The sequence below is a fragment of the Pan troglodytes genome, chromosome 12 (assembly GCF_028858775.2).
Source record: "Pan troglodytes isolate AG18354 chromosome 12, NHGRI_mPanTro3-v2.0_pri, whole genome shotgun sequence".
NCBI lineage: Eukaryota > Metazoa > Chordata > Mammalia > Primates > Hominidae > Pan > Pan troglodytes.
The window spans coordinates 59,113,779-59,140,874 of NC_072410.2; the positions used below are offsets into that span (position 1 = coordinate 59,113,779).

The 27,096-nt window shown below is 38.3% G+C and overlaps 2 protein-coding genes across 24 annotated transcripts in view; one reads left to right on the plus strand and one right to left on the minus strand.

Moving 5' to 3' along the window:
- Positions 1–27,096, plus strand: part of WDPCP (WD repeat containing planar cell polarity effector) — a 729,520-nt gene that overhangs the window by 226,187 nt on the left and 476,237 nt on the right. For 17 of the 22 annotated variants that reach the window (XR_010149488.1, XR_010149489.1, XR_010149490.1 and 14 more), the window contains exon 1: positions 21,393–21,653. The exons of 2 other annotated variants lie outside the window; for them this stretch is intronic. Coding sequence is in view for 15 of the 20 variants with exons in the window: in XM_016948620.4 (XP_016804109.3) it covers positions 21,579–21,653 (75 nt within the window). In the remaining 5 variants the exon portion in view is untranslated. Of the gene's footprint in view, positions 1–21,121; positions 21,654–27,096 lie in introns of those variants that run through there. 3 more of the 22 variants (XM_016948623.4, XM_024354392.3, XM_001163097.7) reach the window with 2 other exon arrangements.
- Positions 2,861–20,873, minus strand: MDH1 (malate dehydrogenase 1). 2 transcript variants are annotated; one of them, NM_001243069.1, is given in 9 exon segments: positions 2,861–2,986; positions 3,818–3,907; positions 4,453–4,566; positions 4,983–5,159; positions 10,549–10,671; positions 12,261–12,436; positions 14,318–14,414; positions 15,248–15,346; positions 20,795–20,873. In NM_001243069.1, coding segments are annotated over 9 exon segments (1,005 nt in total). In that variant the 5' UTR covers positions 20,798–20,873.

The following is a 27,096-nucleotide window of genomic DNA, read 5'->3' on the forward strand; positions in this document are numbered from 1 at the left end:
GTCACCCAGACTAAAGTGCAGTGGCATGATCATGGCTCACTGCAACCTTGACCTCCAGGGTTCAAGCGACCCTCCCACCTCAGACTCCCGAGTAGTTGGGACTACAGGTGTGCACCACCATGCCTGGCTAATTTTTTATTTTTAGTAGAGATGGGGTCTCACTACATTGCTCAGGCTGGTCTGCAATCCTCCCACCTTAGCTTCCCAAAGTGTTGGGATTACACGCATGAGTCACTGCACCCAGCCAAGATTTTCTTTTTAATTCTACATGAAATTAGTTTTCATGCTTCCAACTAATTGCTCTTCTAAAGATATGTTTGATTCATTTGTTTTTTTCTTTTCTGGCTTATATAAAGTGGATAGAAGGTAATGATAGAGGAAACCAACAGGAAGGAGTAAGAGCATGTTTTCTTTCTCTTCTGCCATCCAGTCCCCCTCTAGTACCCTTTATTAGTGTGTGTATATATATATTTTTTGTTGTTGTTGTTTTGTTTTGAAATGGAGTCTTGCTGTCACCCAGGCTGGAGTGCAGTGGCATGATCTCGGTTCACTGCAACCTCTCAGGTTCAGGTGATTCTCCTGCCTCAGCCTCCTGAGTAGCTGGGATTACAGGCATGCACCACCATGCCTGACTAATTTTTGTATTTTTAGTAGTGACAGGGTTTCACCATGTTGGCCAGGCTAGTCTTGAACTCCTGACCTCAAACGATCTGCCCGCCTCGGCCTCCCAAAGTACTGGGATTATAAGCATGAGCCACCGCGCCTGGCCTATTAGCACATTTTTAACAAGGAGCAGCTGGTAAAGAAATGTGGCTTGCCAAATTCCAGTCCTAATGTCACGAGAATATAGAAGGGAGTGTTTGGAACTGAAAGAAAATAACAACTGGTACAATTCATACTTACTTTATACAAAATTTTATTCATTCTATATGAAATTTTGTTTTTGTGCTTCCGATTAATAGTAGTCCTAAAGGTAGTTTTACTCAACTTGCTTTTTCTTTTCTACATCATATAATGATCTAGGTAATTTTTAATTTTTTAAAAAGGAGACGACGGTCTCACTCTGTTGCCTAGGCTGGAGTGCAGTGGCGTGATCCTAGCTCACTGCAGCCTTGAATTCCTGTGCCTAGGTGATCCTCTTGCCTTACTTTCCGGAGTAGCTGGGATTACAGGAATCCACCACTGCACTCAGCTAATTTTTAAATTTTTTTGTAGAGATGGGGTCTTGTTTTGTTGCCCAGGCTAGCCTTGAACTCCTGGCTTCAATCAATCCTCCTGCCCTGGCCTCCCAAAGTAGTAATTTTAAATAAGTCCAACCAACAAATATTTGAGCATCCATGAAGAGTACTATGTTAGGCCTGGAGATATTTATTAATACAATATTGCCTATTACATGTGGACAGTGTGTTAAGCATGAGGATGAAAAGATAGAAAATGCCTTCTGCCATCATAGGTTTGGGGAAAAACAAGACTATTTAAAAAACTCCACTATTTTTCTAGTAATAAGCTTAGTTTATTACTTACTCCTAACATCATAACACTATGCTAGTGTTACTCCTAACACTAGCATAAACTTCTGTGGTATTTAGTGGTTTTGAAATATAAATGATTCCTTATCTGCTAAAAAGTAATACCTCCAGTGAAAACCTATTACCATTTTTTTAATATAATGAAAATATTCTAATTTCATCCAATGGCATAACACTGTTAACAATATTATCTGCAACTTATTTAATATTAGTAGCTAGCCTTAAAATCAAATTATCTACAAAGCGTAAACCTTTAAGATTTTAAAAATATGGTATTTGTTCAACGTAGGTAATGTTTACAAATATATGCTGAAATAGACTGATTCATTATCACAAGGTGGGTTTCTATATTCTATTTAAATACGAGATTTATGCTTTATCTTTCTAGCCTTACTGCCTTCCCCTGGTTAAAAAAATGTATATATATCTATCTCAAAATTATTTAGGCAACCTGGGAAACATTCGAGTTTGTTTTCTTTTCTTCTTTTTTTTTTTGAGACGGAGTCTCGCTCTGTGCCCAGGCTGGAGTGCAGTGGCGCCATCTGCTCACAGCAAGCTCCGCCTCCCGGGTTCACGCCATTCTCCTGCCTCAGCCTCCCGAGTAGCTGGGACTACAGGTGCCCGCCACCACGCCTGGCTAATTTTTTGCATTTTTAGTAGAGATGGGGTTTCACCGCGTCAGCCAGGATGGTCTCGATCTCCCGACGTAGTGATCCGCCCGCCTCTGCCTCCCAAAGTGCTGGGATTACAGGCGGGAGCCACCGCGCCCAGTCCTCTTTTTTTTGAGACGGAGTTTCCCTCGTAGCTCAGGCTGGAGTGCAGTGGCGCAATCTCGGCTCACTGCAACTTCCGCCCCCCGGGACAACCTATTCTCCTACCTCATCCTCCCAAGTAGCTGGGATTTCAGACCTGTGCCACCACGCCTGGCTAATTTTTGTATTTTTAGTAGAGATGGGGTGTAACTATTTGCCCAGGCTCGTCTCAAACTCCGGACCTCAGGTGATCTGCCCATCTCAAGCTTCCCAAAGTGCTGGGATTACAGGTGTCAGTCACTGCGCCTGTCCGCAAGTTTGCTTCCTGAATAGACACTAAATATTAGCTAGAAACAGAGTCTGAGTCACTTTCATTTGAATATATATTTATTTAGAATGCACACTAACAGCATGACGATAAACTGTCATTCACAAACCTGTACCAAGAAGCACGTAATCTTTAAAATGTGTTGTTTTTCACAAGTAATTTAAGTATAGCATTATTATTATTTGGTACTTGAGTCAAAGACGACATTTAGATTCTTCAGCTTTGAAGCATTTAGTAGCATCATTGTCTAGTCAGGCAGAGGAAAGAAATTCAAAAGCACTTTCTTTTTCTTCTGTCAGTTCCTTTGCAGTAAGATCCATCTTCTCACGTGAGAAATCATTAATAGGGAGACCTTCAACAAACTTCCAGGTCTTATTCTGTTTGAAAATAATGCAAATAAGAGATTTAAACTGGAACTGATCTTTCAGTAAGCAACAACCTTGTTTGAACTTATATTTAGAGGTATATCGTTTTAAAGTCTGATTCTAAAGTAAATAAAAATCCAGATTTTAATTAATAGATAATTCTAATAAAAACTCAACACTTGAATTTTAAACCCCTTGAATCTAAAAAAAAAAAAACTTCAAAAATGACTGACTTTAGCACAGTTATAATAAAGAACAACACTGAAAACCATTGGTTCATTTAGAAATATACTATTTGTAGGTCTCTAATACTAGAGGCATAATAACATAGTGTCTAGTGGGAAGAGCTGAATCTTCCTTTCCAGATTAATTTCAATCATAAAAACTTTTAATGACCTGAAGCTGAAATACATATAGTTTTAAAGCTGAGAAAAATGTCTATTCTAGTAAAGGAACAATTTTCTAGATTAAGTGATAACATTCTGTTTTCTTTTTTGGGGGACAGGGTCCCGTTCTGTTGCCTGGTGGAGGGGTACTGTCATGGTTCACTGCAGCCTTGATCTCCTAAGCTCAAGTGATCCTCCTACCTCAGCCTCTCAAGAACCTAGGACCACAGGTGTGTGCCACCATGCCCGGCTAATTATTTTATTTTTGCAGAGAGGGGGTCTCACTATGTTGCCCCGGCTGGTCTTGAACTCCTGGGCTCAAGCAATCTTGCCACCTTGCCCTTCCAAAGTGTTGGGATTATAGGCGTGAGCCACTGTGCCTGGCCAATAATACCATTCTTAAGAGAAACATATAACTACTTCCTCAAAGAAGGGAAATAGCTCCAAAATACCTTACCTTGATTACAACAGGGAATGAGTAGAGCAGATCATCAGGAACACCATAGGAGTTGCCATCAGAGATAACACCCATGGACACAAACTCTCCCTGAAAATAACAATGTTTCACATACTCATGATGATTAGTTTACACAACTGACACATGAACTAATAAAATTAAACCAGGTGACCCTTTCTTACTATGTTCATAACATCATTACTGTGTAAGGAACTATCATCAGCACCAGGTACTGGTGACAAGGTAACTTTCATGGATATTATTTCATTCCACGCTTCCATATCATATGTGAAGTAGGCCAGGGAAACCTAATCCTTATTTTACAGATGAGGAAGCTGTGGCATAGAAGAAAAAAATCCACCCCTACTATGTATCAGGCATTGTGCTAGGTGTTTTCCATGTGCAATCTCCTTTAACCCTCACAACCCTGTGTATAATAGTAATGTCATGTAAAAGATGACAAAACAGCTCAGAAAGGTCAAGGCTAACAAACCCCGAAGTTTACTTGTTAATAGGCAGCTGAGCTGAGAAATGAACCTAACCTGACTGACTGCTAAGGCTATATTCTTTTTATATTATATCATCAGGCAACAAAAATAAAACAGAGTGACCTGTGCAAATCACTAAATCCTTACCTCTGGGGTTCCAAACCAGATGTCCCTGACGTGGTCACAGATGGCTTTTGCAGCAGACATGGCACTGGATAGTTTTCGAGCCTTGATGACAGCAGCGCCACGCTGCTGCACAGTCTGAGAAGGGGGCAGGTGAAGGCAGCAGTATTACTTGGTCATGATAGCAAAGTTTTCATTAATTCCAAGTCGACCTTGGGGTGAAAAGCTATGACCAGAGCTTAATGTTTCCCCTCCAAAATCATGCAACAACCCAATGTCAGCCTTACCAATCCTTCTGGAAAAAGGAAACTATATATCTCCATACAAAGTTTATCATAGGTCAGACAAAGACATGGATCTTGGTATAAATCTCAACTGCTGTGCTACAGGTCACATCAGATCACACTAGATCATGACTGGCTTACTACGATCCGAAAAGTATGCAGTCATCAGAGCAACTGTGAAAGACCTGCCCTCTTTAAGGTTTTCTGCCCTAAGAGTCTCTCAAGAGTTCTTTATGCTCAGTGTTAAGAAGGCTCACAGATTTTTCTTACCGTGACAAATTCTCCCTTGAGCCAGCTGTCATCTTTCAGAGCTTCATAAACACCAACTTCCTTTCCTTGCAATTTCACCTTGGCATGGTTGACATCTGGATACTGAGTCGAGGAATGGTTTCCCCAGATAATGACATTCTTTACATCATTAGCAGTCACACCAAGTTTAAGAGCAATCTAGTTAAATTGAAAACAAATACATTACTGAGACAAATGGTTTTTATTTCCAATTGGGACCTGTTTTGACAAATGCCCTTAAATAAAGATAAAAAGCTTCTGAAATTTCAAGAGAACACAAGAGTTATATTGACTTGTAAAAAATGTAAATTTATTGCTTGGCAATTTCCTACAACAGCTTAACAGTGGTAACAACTGTGGACTTGAAACCTTATGGAGTAGAATGTTTAAGGGTATGAAGCATCCCATAGTTTGTGGTTAACTTATTAGTACAGTAGGTGTATCAAACATAAAACATTAATCGTTACTGTTATTTATTAATCAATTTACTATTTCTTGAATATGTAAATGTGATCTTTTGTTTCACTGTTAATGTTTACTTGGAGATGTCTTCTCAGTGCTTCTGAGTAATCAGGTATTTAGGCACTTTATATTTAGGTAAAATTTTTATTATATACCATATAGAAATTAATTTTCAAATAACCCTAAATATGAAATTTTAGAGTTGGATAGGACTCAAATTACCAAGATATGACTGTCTTCATTTTATATATCAGGAAACTGAAGGAAAGAGGTTTTATATATGTGTATGTGTGTGTGTGTACACACATATATACACTCTAAAATTATAACATATGTAACAATCTCTAGCTATAACTCCAGAAAGCACTTTAGGGTCCTGCAATGCCTTACAATCACATGTAGTACAGTAGCCACAAAAAAGGTTAGAAAGTTATGTCTTGGGCTGGGCATGGTGGCTTACGCCTGTAATCCCAGCACTTTGGGAGGCCAAGGCGGGCAGATCACCTGAGGTTGACAGTTCGAGACCAGCCTGACCAACATGGAGAAACCCTGTCTCTACTAAAAATACAAAGTTAGCCGGGCTTGGTGGCACATGTCTGTAATCCCAGCTACTTGGGAGGCTGAGGCAGGAGAATCGCTTGAACCTGGGAGGCGGAGGTTGCGGTGAGCCAAGATCGCACCACTGCACTCCAGCATGGGCGACGCAGCGAGACTGTCTCAAAAAAAAAAAAAAAAAAAAAAAAAGAAATGTCTTGGTAGATTTAAATAAAATCAGCCTGCTTGTTATTTGTCTGATAAGTTTATGTGCAGAAAATAAATTATGATCAGGTATATGTATAATTTGTTCCTAACTAGACAACAGAATTTATGATGAACCAGAAGGGAATGTGGAAAAATATTTTAAGAAGCTGATCTGTTTTGGTGACATTGTGGGCAATTCTTCCTTCCTCTGTGTCCCAAAAAGAATGGGAGAGAAAACTAGTTGTGCCAGAGTCTGTAGCTTTAGCACACATAAATAAAGCATTTGAGTATTTAACATGTAAGAAAAGGAATACACTTTGATATTTTAAGGAAAATTTTAAAATAAGGGTAATAACAGCTCCAAACTGAAACAACTCAAATGTCCTTCAAGAATGGTTAAATATGCCAGGTACGGTGGCTCACACCTATAATCCCAGCACTTTGGGAGGCTGAGGTGGGAGGATCAGGAGGTCGAGATGGAGACCATCATGGCCAACACGGTGAAGCCCCGTCTCTACTAAAAATACAAAAATTAGCTGGGTGTGGCGGTGTGTGCCTGTAATCCCAGCTACTCAGGAGGCTGAGGCAGGAGAATCTCTTGAACCTGGGAGGCGGAGGTTGCAGTGAGCCGAGATCGTGCCATTGCACTCCAGCCTAGGCGACAGGGCGAGACTCTGTCTCAAAAAAAAAAAAAAAAAAAAAAAAAAAAAGAACGGTTAAATAAACTGTATTATGTCTTACATAGGCAATGGAATAAATAAAAGGGGTAAGTGGAAAAACAACAAAAAGAAACAAACAACAACCTGGATGGATCTTAAAGGCATTAAACTGAGTGAAAAAGAGCCAGTCTCAAAAGGTTCCTTACTGCATGATTCCACTTTTGTAAATTCTCAAAATGACAAAATTATAGAGGTAGAGTGCAGAAAAATGATGTCAGGGACAGAGGGAGGTGTGACCATAAGGGAGAGTATGAAGGAGTTCTTTTGTGAGTGATGAAGAAATTCTGTACCTTGACTATGGGGGCAGTTACAGGAATCTACACTTGTAATTAAATGTCATAGAATCATTCATAAAGACACAGAAAAAAATAAGTGAATATAAAACTGGTTAAACTTCAGTAAGTCTAGTTAATAGTATTGTGTAGTTCATCAACTTCCTGGTTTTGATAATACTCTGTAGTTATGTAAGGTACCATCAATGGGTGATGGGTACATGGGCCTTCTCTGTACTATTTTTTTGTGACTTCAGAGTCTAAAATTATTTCAAAAGAAAAAAAAAAAAAAAAAAAAACCCAACCAACCAAGCGAAAAGGATAAAGATGAAAAAAAAAGGCCATTACCTAAAATGTCTGCAATGACTCGACTGGTCTTCATACTAATTTATTCAGTTAAGTAAGAAGTAAACTGTCTTTACTTTCACTCCCACTCTTAAACTAGTTGAGACTGCTTTCTTAAATCCTAAAATAGTTAAAAGTTTACTTAAAAATTTATGTTCGTGATATTGTAAATCACTTTTGACCGATTTAATCCCTGCAAGTCTTGCAAGTATTAGGACTATTATCTACAATATTTGCATTAGTCTCCACAAATTAGTTCACAGTTGGGTTTCTGGGGTACCCAGCTATTGATCTGCTTAGCCTGTGGGATAGGGTAGAGTGGCACGCTGTTCAATGAGTACCATTTTTTACGTGTGCCATGACCAGAAAGAACTGGGGAAGAAACTGCTCTTATATTTATACTTAAATTTAGCTGGTATGGTATATAGAAAAAGATAAATTTATACCTTGAACAATTAACTCAAGATATATATTACCAGGAAGTTAGAGCCTATAACTTCCCTGAATGTCTGCTTCAATGCTCCCAAGTACAGTGAAGACAAAATGCCTCTAGGCCTCTCCACCCTCAGTCCTCCTTGGCTCCCATGCCTTCCTTTGTTCTTGTTGCCCTCCTCCTCTTGCTCCTTCTATCTCTTGAGCTAATCCAGTTCTGTCTGGACAGCAAAGGCCAGGTACTTTGCATCCAGCAGATATAGTTTCTTAATATGATTCATGTCACAATTAGTCTAAATTAATACATACCCAGGATAACAGCTCTTTGCTCCCTTAGACACTCATGTCTGTCACATAGGTCTGTTGAAAGTTTTTGATTAATTCTCCAGCCCTAGTAATTTTCTTACAAGCTAACTGGTATCATTGTCAAATTACCTTATCTGGTATCAATGTCAAATTACCTTATCAGCAGACATAAATACAGCACTGGTTTGCAAATACACAGGCAAGTTCTGCAGGTGTTAAACAGTCCCTAAGTAGCTAAGGCCTCTGAATTCCAAGACAAAAATATCTAGCAACCAGTCCTGTAAGAAAAACTTATCTTTGGGTTTGTTATTTTTCTCACTGGATAAACAACTTCTTTTAGAGGAAGAAAGTGCTTCTTCAATGACTCCCTAAAAGCTCTCACTATGCCAGATTGACATGCTGAAACAATGCCTAGCCAAGGTCCCAGGAGTAACAAAGAACATGTCCCCAAGTGAAGGTTAAAGTCTGAGGAGATAGCACGTTCTTTCCTCTTTGCTCATTCAGACTTGAGCCCTGCAGTGAGAACTGTTTCAGCCACTAGGACAAAGTATCTCTTTGAAGTACCTTTGGAAGCAGAATTTTCCAATGCCTATCTCCACCAAAGCCTCAGGTGAAACAACAAAAAGTGGTTGTTAGTGTCATTGTTGTAGGAACTTTCTTGTTGTAGGAACTAAATAAGTCACTTTCTGGCAATCCAGAGTTTACAACTGTAACATGTATAATATCTCTTCCTTTACAACTGTCCCACAGAACTCAAACTGCCTGCCATTCAAACAACTCCTATTCGTTCTCAGCTACCACCAGACCCAGCTCACAGCCTATAGCCTCTCAGGGAATATTTGCACTTTAAGCTAAAAATTTAAGGGTTGTTATCCAACAACCCTCTAAATTAGGAATGTTTAGGCTGTATGCTTCTTAGAAAGAAGAAATCAACTAATAATAGCAGCCAACCTTTCTTGTATTTACTATGTGCAGGCACCATGCTAAGGGCTTAAAACAGATCTTATTTAATCCTCATAAGAACTCTCTGAGGTAGATACAATTATTACATTTTAAACATTGAATATACTTTCTCAAAATCACAGAGCTAGTAAGTGGACTAAGGTTAGTTGATACCATTAGGTAAGAACATACATAAGGGTTTGGAGTCAGGCAAATCAAGGTGGCTCCGTAATTTATGAGCTGTATGACTCTGAGCAGGTTCTCTGACTTCCCTGGGCCTCAGTTTTCTTACCTAATGCAGGGATAATATGAGATACCCATATGGTTACTATAAAAATTAAATGGAAAATTACATGTATAGCATTCAATTTACAGTAGATGCTTAACAAATGTATATTCTTTTCTCTTTCACTAGGCATTCCAGAGCTGAAGGATTATTAATTCTCAGGTTAGGGCAGTAGTGCTTCAGCTTAGACCTCACAGCATCTTCTGGTTAACAACAATTTTTTTTTGAAACTAAAGTTATCTTCTCTAGAAGAAAAAGCACTGAACTCATAGACCTATCTAGCAGTGATGACCTACAGACAAGAAGGGATGGCCAGAAAAGCATTAGGGCAAAGGAAAGAGGTTCTGTCCAAGAACGGGCACCAGGACCAGTTAGATCTGAAAAAGCCTAGGAAACTAGCTCAGATCAGTTGCCTGGCTTCTAATTTTTTGAAAAGCTATTGTTAATTCCCTGGTCACTGGCTCCTTGGCATACTTATCTATGGCTCTAAGAGTAAAGAAAATTAGCAACAGACTTTAGCTCCTAAGTAGTGGAAGTAGGAAATTTTACAGATACACATAGAATATTAAAAAGACATAAAACTGAAAATTAAATATAAAATTAAAAATTAAAATCTGAATTTGATGGCTTAGCTGCAGCTAAAATAGAAGCAGAACCACACAATCACACAAAGCTCAAGTCTTTGTTTATATGAGATTATATGTATCTGAAAAAATTAAACTAAATTATGTACCATCATGTATAACTAATTTTTAACCACTGTAACAACAGAACATTAGTAACTGCATTTCATTATAGTTAGCAATTGAAATATAGTTAAAGACAAAATCAAGTGGGAAGTCCAGCCTCTGGTCCTTTAAGAGAATACATTTAAAGACTCCCTAACAAATGAATAATAATTTACTTTTAATTTAATAAAAGTAATAGGTTCCTACTAAACAAAAACAAGAAAAAAGCACAAACTCAGATTCAGTTATTTTAAAAGTGAGAGAAAAATGTTTTAAAGTTCAACAACCACAAGATTTAAAAGACATTTTTCTTACTTGAGCTTTAGCTCGGTTGTGATCCAAACGAGTCAAGCAACTGAAGTTCTCCTTGGGGATGGATGGAGCCGACTTGGAAGCAGTCAGGCAGTTGGTATTGGCTGGATTACCCACAACAATAACCTAGGAGGAATGGAAGGCACTGAAGAGTTACAGACTATATAGTTACTAACTAATCTATGTTAAAATTTGACTGAAAATGTCTAACAGGTAGCCTTTGTACAGGGGAGGCCTGGGAAACATCAAATACAATATAGCATAGGAAAATGCATTTTAAGTTATAAAAATCTTTTATAAAATGGTAATAAAAAATTTTGAAATAATATCAGATTTATAGAAAAGTTACAACCATATTACAGAGACTGACTCCCATATATCTTTTTTTTTTTTGGTACCTCTTTTGACAAGCTGTAGACAAGATACTTCATTGTCTCTAAGTAGTGCAGTGCTGGCAAATATTTCTCACGAACAAGGACGCTTTGCAGAGGTGGAATTACTGTGCAAGGAGTACTTTACCTCCAAATAGCCTGCAATTTAGCAGTCTGAACAATCTTCTGATCTTTTACTGGCACCTGTGGATTTCTATTAAACTCATTTATACTATTTTCTGTGATGACAGAAAATAAGTTAACTATTTAAAATGAAGTGCACAGAAAGCAAAAAATGCAGATATCTATGAAATGTTATTGATAGAACATTATAATGGGCAACTTAAAAAATCTTAAAAATTTTTCTTTCACCTTTTTTTGAAAGATAGGAAAGTATATGGAAATCAGTTAAACCTTTAACCGGCAAGCCTATTTGCTGGGTGACAATTAAGTTCTAGTTAATTGATAGTTCACTAATAAAAGAAGGTTTGGCTGGGCGTGGTGGCTCACACCTGTAATCCCAGCACTTTGGGAGGCCAAGACAGGTGGATCACCTGAGGTCAGGAGTTCGAGACCAGCCAGGCCAACATGGTGAAATCCCGTCTCTACTAAAAATACAAAAATTATCTGGGTGTGGTGGCACGCAACTGTAGTCCCAGCTACTCACGAGGCTGAGACAGGAGAATCGCTTGAACCCGGGAGGCAGAGGTTGCAGTGAGCCAAGATTGCACCACTGCACTCCAGCCTGGGTGACAAAGCAAGACTCCGTCTCAAAAAAATTAAAAAAATAAATAAAAAATAAAAAAGGCTTACTGCAATATTAAGACATATTAGAATCTAAAGTAAATAGTTTGAACACAAAGAGAGAACTATAAGTCATACTGACTCAATTCTTCAAGAGACAAGCATATTAAAATTCCTCTGCATTAAGAAAATCTGAGCATTCAGAAACCACTATCTTCTATTCCTGAGAATAAACTTACCTTACAGCTAGCTATCTCCTTTCACAATCACACACAAATTTAAATGTCTAAATAAATATTCCCACGCAGCAAAAATGCACCAGAAGGTCCTGTGCCTTCTCTATATGTTTAAGAACTAATACTAAATTTTCACGTTATACTAATAGGAAAAATATTTTTGAGCACTCTGAATATAGATTTCTACACTGTAAGAAAAAACCCAGAAAGGGAGAGCTTATCAAGCAAAACTCTAGAGCCGTATTTACTGATGATTGTACAGAACTAGAAAAAAGGGCAAATAATTTTGGTTTTGCTTAAATGCTAAAAGCATAAGTTTCAAATGCTAATAATGAAAAATCACATAAAATACAGCGTTGGTCACCTTAACTGACTTCTTGGCGTATTTATCTAAGGCTGCACCCTGGGATTTGAAGATTTTCACATTTGCTTTCAGTAAATCTTTTCTCTCCATGCCTTCCCTTCTTGGCATGGAGCCCACAAGAATGGCCACATCCAGGTCTTTGAAGGCAACCTCTTCTTTATCTGTTGCGATGACATCTGTGGACATGGCAATAAATACGCAGAGCTACTTAAACATCAAAGTTTGAAGTTTTCTTTTTCATATTGAATCTACCCATTAATTCTTTCACTTGTTGCAAGTGTTTACATATCACACTGATATACATTTCAGGAGCCTAAGAAAGATAATATATTAATTTAACAATCATAACATTAGAAATGTCAATAGATTTATTTTGCTTTTCCTGTTTCAATAATTATCTTAAATGTCAAAACTCCATAGCTTTTATCTTTTATAATCATATATGATGCAAGATATAATGACGACTTTTGAAGTGGCACTTGTTATTCACACTAATTACCACACAACACAAAAGAGCAACTAATTCACCTAACCTTTAAACTACAATTACTTTAAGGTCTAAGACACCAATCACAAATTTAAAAATAATAAATGTTTATTGAGGAGTTTTGTGCCAGGATAATGCTAAGAGATTTATATTACTATCAAATTTAATCTTCACATTTTATAGATGGAGACACTGAGGTTTAAAGAGATTAACTCGCCACCATCAAAAGATAATGGAGCTGTAATTCCAGCCTAGGTTGGTCCAGAGTTCAACCACTACGCTCCAGTGCTAGTACAATAAGCAAACATCACTTGCTTTTTGACTAAAGAACATAAGTCATCGCACTTCTTTGTTGATTGTATTAAAAAAGCTATGACCAACATTCAGCATTTTCACTGGAAAATTGGCTAGTTGCATCATAGTCAAGGCTGCCATAAGTCTGAAAATGGGCATAGACAGGAACACCAGTTGGAGAAAAAAAAAATTATCTTCCTCTTTCCCAGTCACATGTCCTTATTTGCTGAACTTTCCCTTCCCTGTCATATTCATATCTGGCAGAGGACAAACCAACAGCAATCTGGGCCCTTTAGAGAAAAAGCACAGGGAACTCAGCAGAGAAAGGAATACAAATGGGAAAAAGCAGCAAAGCTGATTTGGAAAGAGCTGTGGGTGAGAAAAGGGAACCAACAGAATAGTGTGGGCAGTCATGTATTCTTCTACAGAACTTTGCAACCAAAAGACTTAGATGGCAGAGTATCCCTTCTAGCAAATGTTTATTCAACAGATGAAGAATTTTAAGGAAAGTTTTTCTTGGAAGGTATATATTATTTTGCTTTGTGCAAACTTCTAGGAGAGTATCATTAATTAATCCTTACCAAAAGAAAGACTATGATGAAGAAATAGCTGAAGAAAAATATTTAAATTAATTTAGAATATTTTAATAAACTTTTCGATCAAATTTAAGGCTTCCTTATTATATCTGTGTTATAGTTCAATGATTTGCAAAGGCCCTTAGCTGAGCTCTTCTGGGTTTTTTCAAACTATAGAGCATATGGTAAGGACAATTTACACTATGTCTCAACCTGATGATTGGTAGATGGGATGGGGACCGTGTAAGAGGAACCAACCAACTTCCAGAGCAATGTATAGCTATGAAGGACATCCTTCAAAACTGAGAAAGTTTTCCATTACAGGATGCTACTATTACCATTTAAGCAGACTCCGTAACAACACAATGTAGACAATTCCTACGTTGTCTATAATGTGTGTGTGTGTAGACAATTTCAGGTGTATAACCCTTGTGCAATATTACACTTAACTGGTATAATAAATTATATACACACACACACTGGGGAAAAAAGGATAGTCCTTTACCTGACATTGATTGTTGCTCATTTCTTACCCTTATTTATCCTTGGTATACATAACTAGTTAATAAGTAGTGGTAGTTCAAAATAAAAAAATCCTCTTATGAAATAATTTCTAATTGAGAGCCTTTAACAAAAACCTAAAACCTGTATTTTGTAAGAAATCAAATACCATAAAATCCCTTCTCCACTCCCCAACCCACCTTTCAGGAGGGGAAGGGCACAGTCTTGCAGTTCCATTAGGACACCGTCCAGGACACCCATCATGGGGGTGATATCCAACAGCACAAGAATTATAGGCTACCAAATAGCAAGGACAGCATCTGTTAGTGTAGGCTATTTCATTTAGACACAAGAAAGTCTTTTCACATAGTTTTTATTTGGTATGTACATGCATGTAATTCCCATTAATTAGTCATGATAATTATTTTAGGAGGTCAGGTATCTAGCACTATGCCACTTTCAGAAAGGATGCTATAAAACCAGCATTGGTTTGCTAACAGACACAGTGAGAGGAATCACCACTACTCAATTTTAACAGTATATGAAAAAAACATTAAACTGAGTGACATGCCATAGCTTGCTCTTATTGTTAATAGCTGTATATTTGATTTCAGTTCATGGAAAGCTAAGTACAGTATCTGACATGAAAGAATAATTCAGTATCCATGGATCAAGAAACTGAATAAATGAATACCTTAGAAAAGGATTTTAGTGTATATTAATCAGGCTTGCTGGAAGTCGGAGTGCCTGCTTCAGCTGGGAAGCAGATTTCCTTACTCTTTTGGTTCCAAAGGCCATTTATGAACAAGGGAGTGCTTACTGAGTAACTCTCTCCCACATGACTGTAAGTTACTGTCATTAGTGATATCTCCCATTGACTGACACCTGCTGGTTGCACCAAGTCAACTGAGTACAATATATGGAAGAGTTCTCATTTGCAAAGTGTTTTCAGTGCCTGGAGGCGTACATATAAATACCTTAGTAGCTTCCATTTATAGCAATGTGCCTATTACATTTACTGGGATTACATATTCCTTCACTGTTTAACAATTTGTGTACAACTAAATACAGATTTTTATTAACCATATTCTTACTCTAATAACTTAAGATTTATAGACACCTGTTCCTACCTGATCTTTACCAAAGACAGATCCATTTCCAATACTGTACAGCAGTGAATATGCAATTTGACCAGCTGCTCCAGTCACAAGGACTCTGATTGGTTCAGACTGTAATGAAAAAGACCCATTAACATCTTTAAGTACTACTGTACCTTAAAAATATCCAGGATTTTAATCTATAGTAAGAAATCCACATACTTTAAAAGTGAATGTAAAATTTTAAAGTCCTTTTGCATCTGGCTCAGTAGAAAATGAATGTGCTGCATATTTACGTGGTGTTATTTAACTCTCACCATGTAGGGAGCTAAAAGTGTTACCCTGGATTTACTTACATAATCTTATCCACCTTTTTTGGGATATTTTACCACTAAAATAGGCTCAACAATGTTGATGTGTTCAGTATGTGGTGATCCAAACCCTGGCAGCCACTAGAGCCACACAAATCCTTATTATGCAAAGCCCCCACTCCCATCTGCTCAATAGAATCTTCATACCAAGAAGAAGAGTGAAAGAGGCTAAAACTTTCCATTTACATTGAGCCAAAACATTTAAATAAGACAATTAATCGTGCTTCAACTTTGTCTGGAGGAGGAAAAACAAGATTTTTTATTTCGGGAGAAACAACAGCAACATGTAGTGACAGACAGCTGACAACCTGATTCCAAGGGAAAATTATTTTTAAAAGCAAGGAGGGAAGACATACAAACAGAGATTTCAACAGTTCCTGAACAAAATACAGACATAGAAACAAAGATAACTGATATTCAAAGTGATGACTCTGAGTAAAAAAAGACTAAGCTGACAGAATTTTAAAAGATAGAAATATATCTATTAAAAAGAACAAAACAATAATGTTTAGAAACGTAATGGGTAGGTTTAGTTAGACAGAAAAATTCAGTTAAGGTGAACCATTCCTTTCCCCGATAATGCTGGGTAAATGTACTTCCACTGTCACCTTTACCCCTACCTGCATGGAGAAATGGTCCACTGATGTGACTAAGCCTAGAAGTGTTTGGTTTCTTTTTACTTAAAGTTCCTTCTTCCAGATGAGAGTCACGTCTCTGAGACGAAACAAGGATGGATAGCCTCGAAGGCTTCTTTTAAGCTTCTGACACTAAGCTCTGAAAGTCAGCAGCACTCAGCAATTTGGTACTCACTCATAGAAGTCAAAGAAAAAAAAATTTTCAAAAAAGAAGTGTCAGGCCAGGGATGGTGGCTCATGCCTGTAATCTCAGCACTTTGGGAGGCCGAGGCAGGCGGATCACCTGAGGTTGGGAGTTTGAGACCAGCCTGACCAATATGGAGAAACCCCGTCTCTACTAAAAATACAAAATTAGCTGGGTGTGGTGGCAGGCATCTCCCAGCTATTTGGAAGGCTGAGGCAGGTGAATCACTTGAACCCGGGAGGCAGAGGTTGAGTGAGTGGAGATCGTGCCATTGTATTCCAGCCTGGGCAACAAGAGCAAAACTCCTTCTCAAAAAAAAAAAACAAAAAACAAACAAACAAACAAAAACAAAAAGCGTCAACTGGTGTAGAGAAATGAATTTGATCATAGCCAACTACATACTACACAATATTTTTTTCTAATTTATTACTATTTATAGAAAAATCTTTAATGGCCTACACGTTTTTCATTCTGTCATTTTCCCTTCTTTCCTTGAAGTAGAGTAGGTGATGAAAAGGGAATACAGGAAGAAATTATTACTCCCTTTCCCTTTAGAATATGAGATCCTTAAGGACAGGAACTTTGTCTATTTTATTTACTGCTGTATCTCAATTGCCTAGAACAACACCTGTCCTGTAGTTGGAACTCCGATATTTGCTTGAAGGAATAGCTGGGTCCTGTAAAACTATCAAAAAGATGGAAAAGTATAAGAACTGTTTGAAAACATATGTAACGTGCTTTAAAAAATTTTTAAAGATATTTTATTTATTTAAGCTATTTCAGGCTGAGTGCAGTGGCTCACACTTACAATCCCAGCGCATTGTGCGGGGGGACAAGGCGGGTGGATCACTTGAGCCCAGGAGTTCGAGACCAGCCTGGGCAACATAGTGAAACCCTGTCTCTTAAAAAAACAATTTAGCTGGGTGTGGTGGCAGATGCTGTAGTTCCAGCCACTCAGGAGGCTGAGGTAGGAGAATCACTTGAGCCTTGGAAGTTAAGGCTACAGTGAGCCACTACTGTGTGAGTGCACTTCAGCCTTGGTGACAGAGTGAGATCCTGTCTCAAACAAAAACTTATTCATATATACTATGAAAACAAAAGGTATTTTATTCATATATATTATGTATTGAGAAAACTGGAAACTTAGTGACCACAATAGTTCCAACTATAGCTAACAAAATTGTCATTAGTACTAATGATATTACCTTATAAATCCACTGATGAACTGTTTTCTCATTTAATTCATTCATTAAACAAAACATCATTAAGTTCCTATCATGTACTTGGTACTATTTTAGGCCAGGGAATCCATTGGTGAATCACGTGAAGGAAACAAAAGGATACACCAATTTTCTAAAACGGGGCTAGAGAAGCAGTAGAGAGTAGTAATTAAAGAGATGGACTCTGGAGTCAGACTTTCTGTGTTCAAGTCCTGGCTCCACAACTCATTAACTGCATGCTCTAGGACAAGTTACTTAACCTTTCTGTATTATTTCCCCATAGTAAAATGGAGATAATAATAGCAATTACCTAACAAACAGAGTAGTTTTAAGGATTAAAAGAGTTAACACACAAAGCACTAAGAACAGTACATAGTGAGTATTTATAATTATCATCACATAATTTTCCTCTAAAGACTTTAATAGCCTGTGGTTTTCTATTTACATTTCTGTTGCTCTGTATTAGGCCATGAAGCGCTCTTGAGAACAGTCTGTCTTTGATATGGATTTGCATTTCCACATAGTGTTCAAAAAGTATTTGTTGAATGAAGGAAGGTTAGGGTATAAAGTATGAACAGATACTACTTCAATGAACAGCAAACTAGGATAAGAAAAGGGGGGCTGGAGAGAGTGAAGATCACTATCTATTAACTTCCCATAAGGTCACCTATATGGTTAGAATAATGCAGTCAATTTTAGTAGCTACTTAAAAACATGTTCACAGTATCGCAGTCCTTAGTGAAGGGGTTGTGGCCACCTAATGAACAGTTAATTCCACCTCAGCAGTTTTCTTCTGTGTCTTTGGGGAAATTACTTTCCCAGCTAGGTAATTCCATCTTATTAATGGTAGTATGAGGCTTAGTTAGTGTTTGAATGTCTGAAGATGAAACAGAGAAAGAAAAGTCCATGTATGGTTCTTTCTGCTCTTCTGCAACATTGCAGTTGAAAAGCAGGAGGGTGGGAGAGTCCTGCTGACTTTCACAATGTTATAGTGTGAACATAGGTTACTATTCTTTGCTCAGATATCTGGGCAGTCTGCCAAGATCCAAAAAAGGAATGTCTTTGCTCTTAGCAGGGCACCAATGACTTTCCTGCAGATGCAGGCTCTGTGCTAACTTCTCAGCTATAAAGATTGAATTTAAGTGTCTCTGTTATTCCACAGACAGATCCACATATTTCTTTTTCACTTTCAAATTTATATATATTTCTAAATTACATGTATTTCTATAACACAAAAAACTAAGCATACCATTTAGATTCCTTCATACAGTTTATTTTGCTGTCACTCCCTATAGACAACAAGCAAAGAATCCTCCGCTTTGAATGAGCTTACAGAAGAAGGCTCTTTTCTAACTCTGTCCATTCACACACCCTCCTGAGGGGGCAGGGAAATTGAGTCATGTGTGAGTTTGCTGTCAGTTCCAGCAAACTGCCAGACAAATTCTTCCTCATGTTCTGTCTCTGTGTTATCTGGCACCCCAGTGACCTTCCAACGGTGGGGCCTTGCTAGGGAAACTAGCTAAGAATCTGGGGCCCAAAATCTCTGTGACCTTGGGAAAATTATCTGACCTCACCAGACTACATTATAAGAGTAGATAATATAATCTCCAAATTCCCTTTTAATTCTACAATTCCAGTATTTTGAATTGCAAGGAATAAAGCTATCAAGTCATCTACATGCTGATAACATATTTGAGTTTGTATATGCAGTATGAACTGGTAACTTCATCCGGAATCTCAGCTAGTAAAAATAAGTTTTCAGGGAGTTGAGTACACTGTCTCTCCCCCGCTGCGAGACCTCACTGCGGTGGTCCCTATAAAAATAAAAATTCAGAAAGACTTGGTAAGTGTAAGACACAATATAGAAAAATGGCAAGAGTGTGAGACTCTTGGGGCAAATCACATTCTCTCTGGGTCTCGATAAACTCAATTTTAAGATCTGAAGTGGGGAGATTCGTCAAGATGGCCTTTAAAAGAGCCCATTCAGTTCTAAAAGCAAAAAGTCCAAGGTTCTCAGATAATAAGTACCTCTGCTTTCTAGCTAAGGTTATTAGGACAGAAACTACCGAAACCATAATTTAAATGACTAATTATGTGACAAAACATTTAGGAAACCTAGGTTTAACACCTACTGGAAATTAGTAGCTGTCTCCACTGGCCCCGTTAGACAGGCAGAGAGAGTAATGCCCTTGCCTTGAAAACGTGTCTTTTCAGGTTCTGGGAAATTTCCAATTCATTCAAACATTTCTCCACATTCTCCAGCCATTTTAGTATTTTGCAGATAAAGTAGGAAAAACAGTCGCAACTATAAATACAAGCCATTGTATTGATAGTATGAAGCGATTTCTCTGAGTTTGATGACAAATGTCACCTTCAAGCAGTACGCAGATTATTCCTACGCCAGAGTTCCTTCATCAACTCTCCCCCTCCCCCTCTCTTTCAGCAGAGACAAGCGATGGAGATGCAGGTTACCCAGGTCTTCCATGACAAAATGGTTACTCTGTTACATTTAAGAGAGGTGCTTCTGGAATTCACAACATACAGTTCAATAAAGAATATTTGCAGTAGTTATTTGGTTAGTGATGCTGTCACTTCAATATGTCCTGGCATTACAAAAAAGGTCAATGAACGGGTTCCAAATAACATTTTGAGAAATTAGATATGGCGGAAACACGTCTCCTGCAAACGCAGATCGTAATCTGGAGCACCTGGTAAATACTACCTTTCCAGCTTTTTGCTTTCAAGGTCCCTGTGACAAAAGCCGTTATAAACACTGTGGGCAAATGAGGAGAAAAAGGGGTTAGGACCCAACCTTTCCCTTCCATCGCAAACCTTATCGTCCTTATCAAACACCGTAACGTCCTTTGGAAAATAGCTGCAGCGTCGCATTTTGTCCTCCCGCCATGCAGCAGGATTAAGATCGCTCCTCTCCCAGGACAACTACTTCTCCAGAGTCCTCCTAAGAGCGCCCCATACCCCGCAAGGTGGAAATCAATCCCTTCCCATTACTGGGTCACTGCGACAATCCCCAGAAGATGAGTCCGAGCTTGCCAAAGGGCGCGAAGGACAGTGCCTTGCACAGCTGCCTCCCAAAAGTCCCTAAAGTGCAAGAAACCCCACACAAGGGCGCGAGAGCCAGAGGTGGGCAGGAACCCGGGGCCCACACTCACCATGATTGAAAACTGCGGGGACAATTTCAACAACTGCAAAATGAGCCTCAGAGAGTCAGGTCACCTCTACCGCGGAACTGACTCGGAGAGGGCGAGCGGTGTTAGCGAGAAAAGGCTCCGCTCCCGACGCGGCGCTCTCTGGGAACTGTAGTTTACGCTGCCCTGGTTGTGGCGCAATCTCCAAAGCATTTCCTTCAAGTGTTGAACTACACTTCCCGATACCAGAGGTTTTTTTCAAGCTCTTCTCACTGCGCTCTGCGCCGATTGCAAAGTAGTCCCTGAGGATGAGCCTCTGTGATTGGAGGACGACAACAAACGGATGGTTTGGGCTCAGGAGGAAAGGACCTGCCTGATGGCGCCCGGCAATTGGCGGGAGAGATAGCGTGTGTAACTCTAGGGAGGGGAGAATCACCCCTTAGCGACATCACCCCCACGCGCGTGACTGAGACTGCATCCTCCCATGAGGGTAAACGTGGGAGGTAAAGAGACCTTCCGCTGCGTAAAGCTGGATCGACCCGGAAACAAAATCTTTTAAAAAACGATTGACACTCTGGAGGGGCGGGGGAATTGATAAGTTGGGACTACCGGACAGCTTCTCAGGTTGCTAAGCGACGAGGCGGGAGCGCACGCACACCCTGGCTGCTTTGTAGCACCTGAGGAAACTGTGGCGGCGGCGGCGGCGGCGGCGGCGTCCTGGAGACCCAAGAGACCAAGCGAGCGTGTCGCTCCCTCTCGGGTCCGAGGACCTAGCCCAGGAACCTTCTGCCCGGGGTAGTGTCTGGTGATGAGGCGAGAGTTTTGCTGGGACGCCTACTCCAAAGCGGCCGGGAGTCGCGCTTCTTCCCCACTCCCGAGACAGGTGAGCCCTGGCCCGAGGGCAAGGGGTTTTCTTTTAACCTTAGGATCCGGAATGCGGTTGGTGCGCCGTCCCGCTTTGCTTTTATCCGCTGTGCGGATGCCTGCAAGCTCGCCGGTCCCTTTTCTGAGCGGAGTATGAGGGCTGTGGGAATGCAGCTATTTTGGAGGGGGTGGTGCCCTGGAGTAGGTGCACCCCCGACCCCAAATGGAGCTCTTCCAGAGTTATATCAAAAATATTTATTGAGCATTTACTTTGTAGGAGGTGAGCCTCTCCCTCCAGGAGGTCACAGTATACGGTTCTAATTTGCTCTAAGCCCTCCGTGAATGTTGAGTTTTGTCCATTCCCTTTTGGAAGAAACAGGATGCGCCTTAAACCATCTTGAGTCTTAAAGTTATGCCAAACAGGCATTTCTAAGGAAAGGCTGGCAACTGAAGGGGAGACACTGGTTGTTTAGTCAGTCAGTCTCAGCTGGTAAAACAACTTAAGAGGTTCTCTTAAAAATTAATGCTGCCAAGAGAATTGCTGTGCTTTTTGAAAGCTTGTTTCTTGTGGATGTTAAAAGGAAGATATGATGCTCGGGAGTAGCATACACAGCATATACGTAATGAAAATGAATAAAACATCTCTATTAGATAACATTGTTAGAACTTCCGTTTTTTCTCTGTCACTGATAAATGAATGCCAAGAAATATCTTTCAATTTTTCTCTATTTCATTTTGGAGGATTTGCTATTTTTGGAAAGAAATGTAATGCTTTACTTTTAGCATTTATTAATATCATACCTGAATGACTCTCCTTGTATCTCTTTATTCATTTGGCTCTCAGACCACATACTTTCCTGGTTTTCCTCTTTTGTTACTGGTTCTCAGTTCTGCGGAGTTTCTAAATTTTTTTCAGTTGTGATCTCTTAACATTGGGGTGCCTGTATTCTCTGTCTATACTAAATCCCTCAGTGAGCTAATTCATAAGTTGCATCACTTCAAATGCTACTTTTAATGTCAAAAATTCTCAAATTTTTGTGTCTAGTCCTGAATTAGTAGGTGTGCATTATTCTCAAACCTAGGTTCTCTGAGTTTTACTTTTTACTCTGAGCAGTTACGAAAAATTTCTCCCATTATCCTCCTAAATGAATTCTTCTACTAGCTGCTAACAGAAAGATTTTTCCATGTTGTTGTCCTTAAAAATATCATGATTTTACCTAATGTAAATGACGAGTTAATGGGTGCAGTACACCAACATGGCATATATACGTACATATGTAACAAACTTGCACGTTGTGCACATGTACCCTAGAACTTAAAGTATAACAAAACAATCTCATGATTTTTGTCCTTGATTTACAGTGAATTTTACAAGGGAGACTTTTTATAACCAGAATTCTCACTGCAGTCCTATAGCAGGACAGGACATTCCCATACTCCAAGAAGGCCACAAACATGTAAGCCCTCGTATTCCCATCCAGTCCAGATACACAGAATTGAAGTCACCTGTGTGGTAGTTCATGGGCCTTGTTCTGTTTATTGCTAGTTGCCCTTGTAAATCAAGTTAAGGAGCATATTAGCACTGATTGTAAGTTACTTTTCTCAGGTAATATAATACACTGCAAGAGAAGATGTTTGGTAAGGTGGGTATATCAGCACATTTCCAATTATACTAATAAGATTGTCCGTGTTCTCTTCCTTTTGAACCGTCTTTGGTAATAGCTAATGTCAAGTAGCACAATATATCATTGCACTTTCACTGTGAGTTTGAATCTCCAGGTGGTTTGTGAATGTGTTGCAGACATTCATTTTTTGTTAAGGCAACAAACAGAGCATTAAACTGTTATGCTATATTTGGAGATATGCTTAACATTTTTTTTGCCCAGCCTCGCGTTATTTAGTAAGGTAATATTTAATTCAAATTGTAGAAAATGTTTGAAATACCATTCTAACAACATCCAGCAAAGATATTAAAGGATCATTAAGTTTCAATTGATACCCAAGGCACTTCGGAACTCACAAGATCTTATGCTTTTTTATAGTATACAATTATTTAACCACAGCTAGGCGTGGTGGCTCACACTTGTAATCTCAGCACTTTGAGAGGCTAAAGCCGGAGGACTGCTTGAGTCGAAGAGTTTGAGACCAGCCTGGGCAATATACTGAGACCTTGTCTCTACAAAAAATTTTTAAAAAATTAGCTGAGTGTGGTGTTGTGCACCTGTAGTCCCAGCTCCTCAAGAGGCTGAGGTGGGAGGGTTGCTTGAGCCCAGTAAGCAGAGGTTGCACTGGCATCACTGCACCCCAGCCTGGGCGACAAAGGGAGATCCTGTCTCAAAAAAAAAAAAAAAAAATTATTTAACCTTATATTAATTTTATCTGTAGCATATATAAAATTGTTATAGATCTAGTTAAAACTCATTCATCTTAATGTTTTCTTTAATGAAGTTCTATTACACTTTTAAGCTATTTTATAACAATTTTGTTATAATCTGGTTCCTTTTTGTTGAAAGTAACAATGTAATATTTAGAGAGTACTATAATGTAAAGATGCCTTTACATTGCTGTCTGTCTAAGTAGCTACATTTTTAGAAATATGTACTTTACCATAGGATCATGTAATTAGTAAACAGCCATGTTAGATAATGGAGTGTGATTGAAAATAGGATTATTTATAAAGCAAGATTAAGACTTGTGAAATAAATCAGAGACCAAATTATTACAAATATTTTTTAAAGGAAAGATTGCAGAGCTAAATAGTTGACCTTAGCTGAAAAAAAAAACTTTGGCTTTTTACCCTTTTTAAAATTTAAGTGTAATGCTAGGTATCTTGGAAATTATTTGTTGGCTTAAGTGACATGCAGGACATTTTTGAAAGTATTCTCAAGTAATTTCTTAAAATGAATATGTAGTATTTTAAAAATAATTATTACATTCACTTTAGTGAATCTTAAACATAGTAATTCCAAATTTAGTTATGGCAAAAATAAAAGTGCTTGTAATTTAATTTAAAACTGTAGTCTCAATGAGAACCACTTTATTACTATGTCTTATAATTTTATACATACACAATTTGTACACATTTTAAACTATAACATTTGACTAGAATTTTCAGGAATGGTGAAATACAGGATATTTTAATAGGATAAAAGTTTTAATCATGATCATTATGTAGTCAAGTTGCTTTGAGTGGTCAAGTGGTAGAATTGAGTGGAATAATTTGCTAGGACCTCCTCTTTTAACTTTAGTTAAACAAGATAAAACATTATTCATCAGGATTCTGTTTGATAATTACATGTTTCCAGAAGTATGAGCTACCTAACCTTGAGTTTTTTTCAAGTGAAAGGAGCAGAATTTATTGGTCTTAACTTTACTACCTAGCTGTGTGACCTTGAACAAGTTTCCTGGTCTCTATAAATCTTCATTTATTAATAAAATGAGGCTAATAACACAGAGTGATCATTATATCTGGAAACATAATGTAGCAATTCCATTTCTTTACATACCCATTTCAATCAAGAGATGTACAAGATGTTCATAAGCACTGTTTCTAAGAGCACAGCTCTAGAAATTACCCATATGGCCATCAATAGGAAAATGTAAAAATATATTGAAAATGAATAGAACATAGCTACACACCAACATGGATTCATTGAAATCCATTGGATTGATTGAAAATGAATTCATTTTCATTGGATTCATTGAAAATGAATATAGCTACACACCAACATGGATGAGCATCAAAAATACAATGTTAATTGAAAAAAGCAAACCATATAATAATATATACATTATGATTTAATTTTTATAAAAATTAAAAATTTGCAACAAATACTGTTGTTCAGGATTTCATACACATCTGGTAAAACCATAAATAAGAGCAGAGGAATGATTAATTCAGAATTCAGGATAGTGGTTGCTTGGGGAGGAGAGTAGGAGACGGGGTACTGGGGTCTTCAAAATATTAGTAATCTACTTCTTTTTAAGCTGTGTTAGTATGTGGGTATTTATTCATTCATTTATTTATTTTGAGGCCATCTCACTCTGTTTCCCAGGCTGGAGTGCAGTAGTATGATCATATCACTGTAGCCGCGATTTCCTGGGCTCAAGTGATCCTCCTGCCTTGGCCACCCAAAGTGCTGGTATTACAGGCATGAACCACTGCACATAGCCTGGTTTTATTTTTTGTTTTAGTTTAAGACATACATATACCTCTGACCACTCTTTTTTTTTCTTATTCTTCTTTGAGATGTGGTCTCGCTAGGTTGCTGAGGCTGGTCTAGAATGCCTGGGCTTGAATGATCCTCCTGCCTCAGGCTCCCAGGTAGCTGGGACTACAGGCACTGACCACTCATATGTATCCTATTTTATATGAAACATGGTGACTTAGAACTTTATCTTTTATTATTGAACAACAAATTTGAGAGAGAATACAGTCACTCATGACACTAGTACCCTAAAATAACTATTTACATTTTTCAAAATTTCTTTCTTTTTTTTTTTTTGAAACGGAGTCTTGCTCTGTCGCCAGGCTGGAGTGCAGTGGCGCAATCTTGGCTCACTGCAAGCTCCACTTCCTGGGTTCAAGCAATTCTTCTGCCTCAGCCTCCCGAATAGCTGGGACTACAGGCACGTGCCACCACACCCAGCTAATTTTTGTATTTTTAGTGGAGATGGGTTTTCACCATGTTGGTCAGATGATCTCAATCTCTTGACTTCGTGATCCGCCCGCCTGGCCTCCCAAAGTGCTTGCATTACAGGCATGAGCCACCGCGCTCTGCCAGGTTTTCAAAATTTCAAGGTTAAATTTAAATGACGTCTTGCTATTTGTCTTCAATTTGTCCCATTTGTTCTCTGTTCTCTCTTCTTTTCTTCCTTCTTTTTGATGAATTGAAATTTTTTACAATTCCATTTTATCTCCTTTATTGGCTTATTGACAGTAACTTTATTTTAGTGACTGTTGTAGGGTTTATAGCATACATCCTTTATCATAGTGTATTTTCAAGTGATACTATACCATTTCATGTATAAAAACCTGCCAATAATTTACTTCCATTTTTCCCTTCCTGACCACTTTACTTTTACATGTTATGAGCCCCATACAACATCATCGTTATTTTTGCTTAGTCAATTATTTTTAAAAGAGATTTAAATAGTGAGAAAATATCTTAAATATTCATCAATATGGTTACTATTTTCAGTCTTTTAATTTCTTTTTATAGATCTGTATTTCTAATATAATATGATTTTTCTTCTGTCTAATGTAGTTCCTTTTTAAAAATGTTTCTTGTGGTTAGGATTGGCTACTGAAAAATTCTCTCAGCTTTTGTATGTGTGGAAAAATGTTTGTTTGAAAGATATTTTCACCGGATATAGAGTTTTAGATTGATAGTTTTTTCTTTCAGTACTTTGAAGATCTTGATCCACTGTTTTTTTTCATTTGCCTTGTTTCTGATTAAAAA